This window comes from Sinocyclocheilus rhinocerous, unplaced genomic scaffold, assembly GCF_001515625.1.
Source record: "Sinocyclocheilus rhinocerous isolate Xijiao unplaced genomic scaffold, SAMN03320098_v1.1 scaffold1092, whole genome shotgun sequence".
Taxonomy (NCBI): Eukaryota; Metazoa; Chordata; class Actinopteri; order Cypriniformes; family Cyprinidae; genus Sinocyclocheilus; species Sinocyclocheilus rhinocerous.
This window is the reverse complement of record NW_015623456.1, coordinates 158,000-169,625: the sequence shown is the minus strand read 5'-3', so window position 1 is coordinate 169,625 and position 11,626 is coordinate 158,000. Positions and strand designations below refer to the sequence as shown.

Here is an 11,626-nt window from a genome sequence, read left to right as displayed (position 1 = left end):
TCAGATTTTCATCATGAGTAATGGGGCCTTGAATCACATTTTCTCTTGTGTATTACGTGTGCAAGAGCAATAAGTTGCTGGCTGCAGTTCACTTAGACACTGGTGTTGCTAATAACAAGGGTTTCTGAATTCCACATATAGCCACCTTTAAAGAGCTTTTTTTTTTTTTTTCATGTAGTACTCCCCTTTAAAAGCTACAGAAGATACTTGCATTTCCCACTAATCAAATAAAGGGTATATTATACCCAGATCATCCTGTTCAAAAACTTCACACCCCTCAGCTCTTAAATGCATCATGTTGCCTTTCTGAGCAACAGTAAATGTCAAATGTAGCAGAGAAGATACTGGCCTTGTTGAGGTCTTGTGTGGAGGGGATACTCAAGGTAGATTAGTAATCCTGATATCAGAGTAGCTGCATTCACATTTCTTCATTGATTCTGCCACTAAGTTTGATTTGTATTGTTTGTTGCTAGTCCATGCTTAGTACGCATATATTTGGTATTGTAAACTTACACACGTTTATCACATTATCAGGAAGTTAAAAGCGCTATATAAATAAAGGTGACTTGACTTGACTTACACACACACAAAAAACTTTTCACTTGTAAATTCTTTCAACATCTTTATTTTTTCCCTCAGTTTGTACTTTGTCTTTCATTTCTGTGCTATATTGAATGTTCACACTGACACATTTCACCTCATTCTTGAACCTCAGAATTGCAAACACCACAATCCAACACCAAGTAGTCATGTGGATGCCACAATTTACACTGAGCATTCAGTTTAATTAAATTGAATGTTAGGTGGAAGACAAGTACATTGACACACTAATGTTAAGTTAAAAATAAATACTTTAAAGAAAAAAAAAGAATACAATCCCACAGGGATATATCATAACTTTTTCATCCTACACAATATTGTACATTATTAAAAATGTTTTCATCTAATTTTTATAAGATAATTTCAGAAATACAAAATGGTACTTTAACACAACCATAATGGTACATCAAAATGTTAAATATTGTACAAAAGTTTTTTTTTTCTTTTTCTTTTAAAGCACTAATCAAAATCCATTAACAAACAAGGTGTTGGAACTACTATAAATGCAAGAGCGTAACTGGATGTATCTGTCAGCAGCATGTGACACAGTATGTTGTCCTGAGAACAAGGCCTTGATTAATATACATATATATACAGTATATATATATAACACCATCAACTGTGCAGCCCCCTTTTCAGGATAACCATAGGCTGCATATCTTGAAGTTGCCTTAGCAGAAGTTCAGAACAAGTGGATAGGTTTTCATACATAACAATTTTAACATTCTTCACAGTCTCAATCTTTAGTGGATTTCTGAAATTAACAATGCATTGGACTTGATCTCTTTCTTGGATGATTGGTTGAAGTGTTCGCTGTCGTTTCGTTGGATTGGATAGAGAGTCTTCATCGAACTTCCGGACGGATGTCTCAAACTCTGAAGGTTTATAAAGTTTTAGTGCAACTTCATTATCTACATGGTTCCCTTGAGAGTTAGAGGAGTTCAATATGGATCCTGAGACTTTCAGCATACATTTAACATGCTCACCAGAGCAGTTCCGAAGACTTTGTTTTCTCTCGACACTGATTTTGTTTCTACATTCTGACTTCCGTGGACGACCCCTTTTCCGTTTGATTACCGGCATGGTTGTGGAAGTGAAACCTTCATTAACTCTAACCTCTGTTGCAGGCTCTGGGCTTACATCTTGAGAACTGACCTTTGAATTCTCTGTTTGATCTCCATCAAAGACTGTTTCCTCCACCTCAACATTTTTTGAGGTACTATCTGCTCTGGGCATGTCGTTGCTTTTCTTGCAAAATATGAACTGGCTTCTCCGATCCTCAATGTACCGTTCTGTGAGACCGTGAGTGGTGTAATGTTTTATTATACTGTGCTCAGCACTCATTACTGAATCACAACTCTCAATCATGCACGGGTACTGTAAAGGAAGTCTTTCATTGCACATGGCAGATGCTTCATCGGTGGATTTAAGAGCAGGCTTTTCTTTCGTCATCCAATGGTTTTGGGCCTTGTCCTCTCTCTTTTTTGAATTCTTCCTCTTCATTTTAATATTGTTATTTGCAATATTCTCTTTTCCATTGTTAGAACCTGCACTTAACTTTTTTGCTTGAACATCATCCCCAATCCAATTTTCTTGTTTCTCTTTCATAGTTTCAAAAGTAGCATCATGTTTCTTCATAAGATGTCGAAGAAGGTTTGACTTGGTTGTATATACCCGGTCACAACCTTCGAATTGACATCTAAATGTGAGGTCCACGCTCTCAAAGTCCCCATCTGCTGAAACCTTTATTGCTTTGTGATCATTTTTTATATGATCAATGTACTTCAAATGACACGTGAAGTGAGCAGAACATTTTGACTGGTCGCACTGAAATGTGCCCACCTCAACACCGGATAACAATGCACTTGCCTTTTCCAATGTGCATCTGTGAAGTAAAAGATAGTGTTTCAACAAACTGGTAACTTTCAACACTACTTTTGAGCATTGTTTGACTTGGCATCTGTATTCCTGCACTTGGACAACTCCATCAGTTTCTTTAGCACTGTTTTTGTCATCACATTCTGATTGATGCATAGCCCTATAATGGAGGATAAGATTTTGTTGGATTGAAAAGGCAGCCACACATCCTTCATGCACGCATCGGTATGGCCGGTACATAATTTGTGCATCACTTGAATCACCAAAATCAATATTGTCTACTGGCATTTTAGCTTTCTCTTGAAGATCAACAATCACATTTGAATTTGTTTCAATTTGTCTGTTAGATTGTGGAGTTGCATATTCTGTTCTGTTGTCTGGAGCATTAATTGTGTCAAAGAGATACGGACTTCCACCACTCAGCTCTTGCATTGCAAATATACCTGGCTCATTTAATTCACGATTCTCTTCAGTCAGAGAGGGGCCTTCTAGTTTTACATTTGTGGCTGAAAGCCCATCAAGATTTACTACACTTTTCTGTGACGCTTCCACAGTTCTGCAGGTGTCAGTGCTGGCAACTGTAAGGGAGTTTTGTGTGGAGCATTTATTTTTTCTTTTGGCAACAATGCTGGCTTTTCCTTTAACATTTGAATCAACAGATATAACGGTCAAATTTGTATTGATTTGGGATTGAGACTGTTCTGATAAGGAGTCATTTCCCTGGTCGATGATAAGACCGGTATGCGCATTTTCTGTTGATTTTCTGATCTTTCTATAACCAAGACCGATTTTCAAGCCAGACAATTCCTCTTTTGAAAAATGGTGGACATTTTTGTAGTGAATTTTAAGGCCTGTGGTTCTGGTAAATGCCTTAGAACATAAATGACAGTTGTAAGGAGCTAATTTGTCAGGGTTTTTCTTCATTTCATTTATCCTGTCCTCACTGTAATCATGTACACGGCTAAGGTGTTTAAATAAAGCTTCTTTTGTCATTGCTCCATAAACACAGTCTTCTTTACATCTAAAGGGCTTTAAAATACATTTCTGCTCGTTTTGTACAGAATCTTTAATTGTGTGACACTGATCATTTCTGGTGCCAGCTTCAGAGCTTAGATCATGCAGGTTAGTGCTCTCAGATACACATTTGTCTTGACTGAGTATATCAACTAAATCTAGACGTTGTAGTGCCTTTTCAATTTCTATGATTTTGCCATCTTCACCAGTATTTGCAGGGGCGAGTTCAGCTTCAGATTTGATTTCTGTGACTATGTTTGTTACAGGTGGATGGAAGAAACTGTAATTTTTAGTCATTTCAGAGTGGTCTTGAGAGGACAAATTAGTGTTCTGGACGCTGTCTGTGCTATGCACACTGGTTAAAGTGTTTCCGTTAAAGATATTTGATTCTGATGGTGCATAGATGCAGGATTTGTTATTGTGCTCATGTATGTCATTCACAGGGAGAGGCATTTGTACTGTTGAAATATCAGGATCATTCAGAAAATCAAGAAATGATACTGGTAAATCAGCAGTAAGATCAATTTCATCTACAGGTTTGCACTGGGAACGTTTTGATAAATGACCTCCAAGTGACTTTGTGCTTGAAAACTCTCTATAGCACCTGCAGCAAATGACTTTCCCATCCTGTATTATGGCAGGCCATTTTGTTCTCTTAGATGATTTAATTTTTTTGGATTTCCCAGTTTCTCCAGAACCTGAAACGTTCTGGTCATCTGAAGGGATTCCTTCTGTTCCTTCCTGTGACACTTCATGATTACAAAAATCTTCTGGACTTTTCTCATCAGTCAGAGAGGCAGCACCAAAGAAATCTTCTGATGATTCCTTAAAATGAGGGGTTAAAAGATTCGACATACACTTGATATCTGATGAGAATAATGCATCAGTACTATCAGTGCTGATTTCTTTGTTTGTATTTGCCAATGAATGCACTGAAATAGGACTTGTCTCTGAAGGCAAAGTTGAAAAATATAAGCTGACATTCTGTGCAGACGAAGATCCTACTTGTAGCAAACCAGTGCTGATGGAAATATCATCGAGTTGGTTTTGTCCAATTTGATTGAATCCAGGATTAACACTTGAGTCAACCTGTGACAAGTCACAAGTCTGATCGCAGTTAAGTGCATGTAGTACTCTAAGAGAGCTTGACACGTATTTTGAGGCTTCGTTCATCACACTGGAGGGTGTGTGGGCATTCACAGAATGGGAGATGATGTCGTTGTAAGATGAGGGAGATGCGAAATCTAAGACTGTGTCAGAATGGTATGATGGGTTTGTGTGTTGGTTGTCAGATAAAATCGTAGAGCGGTAGGGATCATGTACAGAAAAACCTGAATCCAAATTTTCCAATGAAGGTGTTTCCCATGTCTGAGTTATTGGTAACTGAATCAGAACTGCCTGGTTTGGTGATGTTGCACTGTTTTCAAGATGAGAGCAAAACTTGGCACTTGTTGACTGCATACTATCATGATTGGAAAAAGTAGAAGAAGGACTCTGAATCACTGAGTCCAGAAATGCAGTATGTTCAGTTTGTCTGGAACGGCTTGTCCATTTTGGTATCTGAGAACTAGCGGTTGTGTGCTCAGATGAAGATTTTTTTGCAGCAATTTCCGCAATCCGTTTGTACTTTTTTGACAGCTTCCACTCCTCAAAGGCCTCTGAATGAACATTTTTGACATGTCTAGATAAACTTTTTGAGGTGCTGTACTTCCGTGTACAGGTTTCAAATGGACACACATGAGTCAGACCTTCTTCTCTGTTGGCTTTTGTCACAGAGGGCGTTGACTTCGATGTTGAAGGCTCTAGCTGACCTTGTGGGAAAGAAAACAATTTCTTATCTTTCAAGAGTGTTTGAGTTTCACTGTCAGAATTTTTTACAGCATTTAAATATATTGAATCATTGCACATGATGGGAATCGGCTGCAGTTTTACATAGCAAGATTCAAGATTTAATTGCTTTGTTCTTTCAAGACAATGAGATGTCTTAGATCCATCAGGCTGAATAGCATTAGTTTGGGAATCATTTTTGCTTACTGTCAACTGAGCTGTGTCTGATACAAGGTGCTTAGGCTGTTCTGTGGAATCTTGAGTGTTGTCTACTATGTTTTCAACTGTGCATGTAATTTCTACTGGGGTAGACTCTTGGGAAACCTCTTTATTTTGGCTTGGAGGCAACTCTAAGGCAGGACAAGTTGCAGCTGGTAATTCCAGTTGAGAAGGTGAGCCCACATCAGCAGCAGAGTGGCCTTGCTTTTTGTGTCCTTTCTGATGCAAATCTAGCTCAGACAGGGTGTAGAACACCTTGTCACAGTTATGACTTTTGCAGGAGAACGACATGTAGTGCTGCGCTTCATGATCATACAGCAAGTATGTCTCGATGAATATTCTCTCACAGTTTGGATATGCACACTGTGCCTTAAATTCAGCATGTTCTTTTCTGTGTATCAGAAGCTCAGCATGAGAGGAAAAGCTGCAGTTACATCCAAGCTGAATGCAAAAATATGGCTTCTCATCACAATGCATCTGTAAGTGATCATTAAGATGGGTCACATTAACAAACTGACGGTGACAATATTGGCACATAGGCTTCTGGCTCTGTATTTCAAGGAAATGTGTTGCTTCCTGCTCATTTTTGTGGGCCTTAACATGTGCAACCAAATTCCTGAAGTACTTAAAAACTTTCTGACAGCTTTTAACAGGGCAGGAATAAAGTTTAGTGTTGTTAACATCATGAACAGGGTTGCCCTGTTTTGGGGATGATGATTTAATTTTACTTTTCACATTTGTGATCGGACTACCTTTTGAATCATATATATTATTGCAAATTGTCCCTTGGTTAACTTTTGCAGCAGTTTTGCTGTAGTGCTCTTCTTTGCTCAAAGTACTGCTAGCTGGTGTTAACTTGGTGTCAGAACTGGGACGTTTTTTGCTCACACCCATAGCAGCAAGGCGCTCCTTACATGACTGTTTAACATGTGATGCCACATGAGGCTCTAGAATTGCTCGAGTTTCAAAAGTCTCAGTACATATTGGGCAACGGAAAATCCCATCTTGGACATGCTTCAATGCATGCTTCACAATTCTGTGTCCAAGGAACTCTTTGTCACACAAAACACAATACTGCATATAAGCTTGCCAATTGCGGAATCGAGCAGAAACAAATCCCCCCTCTCTCATCTTCTTCATTTCCCTTTTCGTCTTTCTTTCTGCTTCAACCTCACTGAGTTCATCAGTAGGACTATGGGTAAAATGCAGATATTTAAAATATTTCTCATCAGGGTCATGGACTTCATTGTCTTCACTGTCAGTAAATTTGTTAGTAGACAATATAGCTGCTGCCTCCTGACCCATCAAAGCAAGGCATTGACGTTTTAGGGTTTTCCAGTCCCAGAACTCCGGATCGAAAGGCCACTTAGTCTTTAAGGCCAACAACAGGTCACAGCGTAGTGAGTTTAGAATCGGTGGATCATCCTGCTCAAGCTTTTGGTCGGGCTCATTAAAGACAGTCTCAACAGCATAATAAGAGTTCAAAGATGGCTTTATCAGGAACTCCGTGAGTTGACAAGCCTGTTTTACTTCTAAGTCTAAAGGCAGCAAACAAGAGATTGTTTTGCAGATGGAGATATTACAGCCCTCGTTATCATTCACTCCTATTTTTAGTGCTTGAATGCACATTTCAATGCACACTGAAAGTCCACCTTTCTCAACCTGAGGAAACAAAAATGTCACTGTCACCTGAATGCCATTCCCTTGGTTTCCAAAACACATTGACATAAAAACAAAAAAATGTCTAACCTCAGCCTGAATGACTTTGATGAGGAGCAGAATATGGTACACACTCCCAGAGAGGCGTGACACCAGTCTGCATTGCTCCAAAAAGGCCTGTTTTGATTCAAGCCGTATTAGAAGTTTACTCCAAAACAGTGTCAGCTCCCTGTAAGACGTACAATATAAAATGATAATCACAATTATTTTGTTCAAAATTGTTCAGTTATTTTTATGCAAGCTCAAGAAAACTCCTGTTAATATCAATCAAGCTGTCTACACTGCACAATAAATGTCTGATTAACACTGTGTCTATGTCTAGATGATTATAATGGGAACATTGGTGAGAGTGCAGTCAGTGAGTTCGCACAGTCATCCGGATGCTAAAAGAGCCTGTGCTGAACAAAGCAAAATGATCTTCAGTGGTTTTCTTCCATGCTAGTGGAGAAATCATAAAACTTATTTTTTAGTATCAGGTGATGTTTCTTCACCACTCATTACACAGTGTGTGCATAATTATTAAAGGGGTCCTATTATGCTCTTTTACAAAGTCTTGATTTTGTTTTGGGGGTGTACTAGAACAGGCTCTCATACTAGGTTGTTCAAAAAACATATTATTTTTCACATATTTTACATTATTACAACACCTCTCTCCCCAGTCTGGCATGAACGGCTCGAATTGTTCCTGTATCAAATGAAAGCCCGCCTTCTGAAATACGAAATGTGTTGTGATTGGTTAGCTGGGTATGTTGTGATTGGTGCCTGGTCGGGAAATGTCATGCCCCTTACCATCTGCGAGCTTCAGTGTAAATATTGCGTCAATATCAAATCAATTTGAGCGCAATTTAAACCCGGATGATTGTAACCACTCTAAGTTCATCTGCCTTGGGAAAGCTAGCATGTCTCCATCTTAGTGACAACACTCGTTGCTTTCTCTAGTGCAGCTCAACCAGGTCTCATCCCATTCGTCGATATTTGTGATATCACAAATACCGGAAAATAAGCGTTGTAGTCCAAACGAGTCGTTCGTTGTAGTTTATAAAAAGTGATTTCTGTTAAATAAAATATCTCCTTTTGAAGTGGACTTTGAGCTTTGTAACTTTGCAGATCTTTTTTATGCTCAAACAGCAACATTACAGACTAACTAAAGTTGAAAAAGTGAAAAAGCATAATAGGACCCCTTTAAGCAAGTCAATATTCTGATCATAGATATTTTCCAAGCACATTTTACCAAATGTACCAAATTCCAAACCACACCAATCCTGATTTCTATTAAGATTGCATTTGATAATTTATAGGTTATAATTAATTGTATGGTGAAAAACTAGAGAAATTACAAAATTAAGGCACAAACATCATTTAATTAAATGCTCACTGGGTCAGCAGGCACAGGAAAAAAAATGTTGAGAAGAACAGTCATATTATCTCTAAAATTAAGAATTAAGGCAAAGAATTAAGTGCAAAATCTCCAGAAACTTTAATCTCCAGTTCCATTATTTTCATTAATAAAATACATTAAAACATTAATTAATGAAGACATCACTAGCAAGTTAAAACCAGTAACACACTTGCCCGGAAGTTTCTAATGATTCTGAAGACCCTGATTAGCTGCTTCAGATGTGTATAATTAGGGTTGGAGCTAAACTCTACAGGGCAAGAATTAATGCTGGTTCATCAAAATAAACATCAACTAAAGTGCATCACTACATATCATCTATAAATAAGTGTTAATTTGTCAGCCATTTTTTATTTAGTCTTAGCCTTTTAAATTAGTCTTAGTCCTGGGGCCCGTTTCAGTAAGGAGGTTCAACCAACTCTGAGTTGACTTACCCTGAGATGGGAAACTCTGAGTTTTTAGGTTCAGAACAGCTGAATTGAGTTAGTTCAATCAACTCTTAATAGGTTGACTCTGAGTTTAGTGCGTGCACCACGACTATGAAAAGCCATGGTTAATGGAGCTCCAAAATTATGATTCACCATGGCAACAGCACCTGACAAAAAGACGTCCGCATACTTCTGAGTCAATATGTAACTTTAATTCTTAATCACTGTTATAATATCAAAGGTAAAAACAGGCAGAACGGTAAGTTATTGAACTAATATTCATTTTCATGGTATCCCACAACCAAAAGAAAAAGAAATAATAAAAAGCAGCTAAACATGGAGTATAAAAACTTAAATCAGGTAAAGCTTTAAGCATTAAAGGTTCATGAGTGTAGGCTACATGAATTTACAAACATTTGACATATTAAATAAATATAATTCAGTGTCTATTTTAATGTGCAGCACCTTTTTAGTCTAATGCTCTTTTCACATAATTAAATGTTCTCTAATCCAAACTGTTGCATTTCATAATTAATGAAATTAACATTTGACTTCTACTCAGCCAACAACAAGAAGGCTTGCAAAACAATGAAGAACAGATGAAGAGGAGTTGGCCACAATACCAAGTATTGGATGAATATTAAAATAGAAAAAAAAAATAGGGGAAAAAACTGTTGCTTTTGTATTTGTAGGAAATAAAGATGACCAAATAAATTAAACAGCTGTGGTGGTGGTTATACCTCAAACTACCCTTCCATCTGCATCCTTCCATTCCATACAGTTATCAGCTTCATTTTCGATGGGTTTGTGCTCAGAAAACTACACAAATATTATAATAAAGAGCATGAGAGCGAGACACACTTTCCTTACCGCTCTGCATACAGCGGCCTTACTAATGTACTTTGCATCCCTGATGTTATATAGAAAACTACCATTTAAAAATGGTAAAGCTCAAATAAATATGCATGTGGATATGGCAAAAAAAAAAAAAATCCTCTACCTATGTAAATGTAACTCCCCACGAATTAATGCAGTCTCCTCATCTACAGGATTCTGTATAAAAGGACATGCCGTTTTTGTCACTTTCAGTGTCTGCATGATGAAAATATAGGCAAAAAATGCTTTTATTACTTAGTCCTTTTTTTTGTGTTTTACTTAGTATTTTGTCTTGTTGTTTCCAGTCAAAGTATCTAAAGATTCTTAAATCAAGATGCATTTTCTACATAAGAAAATTGACATAAGTTATTTAGTCTTTTAAGTGTATTTTTCTTATTTTGCAAATTATCTGTCAATGGGGTAAGAAAAATGATCTTATTTCCATTTGTATTAAGATTTTTTCTTATTTTTCTTGTTTTAAGTCAAATGCACTTAATTTAGATTCCAAAATACTCACTAAGAAAAAGCAGTTTTGCAGCGTGAACGAATGGATGAGGTATTTAAATATCGCTTACGCTTTAAAAAGTGGGAGGAGACCAAAATAAACTCTGGGTTTAACCAAGAAAAACTGCTCCCAACCAGGTTAGGTTCACAGAGTACGTTACCATGGTAACTGACTCTGGGTATAAGTTACCTTTCTTTCAGAAACGGGCTTGACTTACCCTGCTTTCTCGGGTCTGACATAACTCCCATTTCAGGGTTAACATAACATACGAGTTTTCACTTAAACTCCTTTCTGAAACGGGCCTCTGGTTTCAAATGAGATCTCGGTTTTTTAGTTATCATATTTAGTTAACCTTGTCCTTGTCCTGTTTTTGTTTAGTCAAGTTTTAGTCTACTAAATGTCTGAGCATTTTAGTCTAGTTTTAGTGAATGAAAATGTCACATTTTTTGTCATGCTGTATAATAGTTAAACTGATATTTGTATTATTTTTTTATTCAAAATGATAAATTATTGTATACACTCTTAACAGAAATGAATAAGATTAATATAATTTGAAATGTGTAAATGTGCTTTGAAGAAATATATGATCAGAATATTGACTTTTAAATAATTATGCGTGCACTGTAGTGTGCCACTATAAATACAAAAGAAGTATATGAATTTAATGAAAAATTTAATGAAAAATGATGTGTTAATCGTAGCAGGCGAAATCACAATCACAATTACTTTTACATTATTAGTGCAGCTCTATGTACAGTGACTGAAAATTTCGAGTGAGAACAAGGGGCTTACCAGGCACAATAAGCATCGCCACTGAGAAGCTGACGCTTGAAAAATGCTGTACAAAGACTGAGAGCTCCTTTCTCATCTTCCTCAGACTCTAAATTACAAATCATGTCCAGAGCCTCTTTGCAGTCTACCTCCTTTATCTGCCAAACAGAATGGAGAGAATTTAAGTTATAATTTAAGTGTGTGTATTTTATATGTATATGTATATATATATATATATATATATATATATATATACATATACATATAAAATACACACACCTAAATTATAACTTAAATTCTCTCCATTCTGTTTGGCAGATAAAGGAGGTAGACTGCAAAGAGGCTCTGGACATGATTTGTAATTTAGAGTCTGAGGAAGATGAGATAGGAGCT

At 37.0% G+C, this 11,626-nt stretch overlaps 1 protein-coding gene across 1 annotated transcript in view; it reads right to left on the bottom strand.

Annotated features, from left to right (window-relative positions):
• Positions 1-623: 623 nt before the first annotated feature.
• LOC107744769 (zinc finger protein 292-like) overlaps positions 624-11,626 on the bottom strand; it is a 50,738-nt gene continuing 39,735 nt past the window's right edge. Inside the window, exons 6-8 of the mRNA XM_016558617.1 lie at positions 11,255-11,391; positions 7,288-7,426; positions 624-7,200 (exon numbers count right to left, since the gene is read on the bottom strand). Coding sequence (XP_016414103.1) covers positions 1,216-7,200; positions 7,288-7,426; positions 11,255-11,391 — 6,261 coding nt within the window. The 3' untranslated portion in view covers positions 624-1,215. The remainder of the gene's footprint in view (positions 7,201-7,287; positions 7,427-11,254; positions 11,392-11,626) is intronic.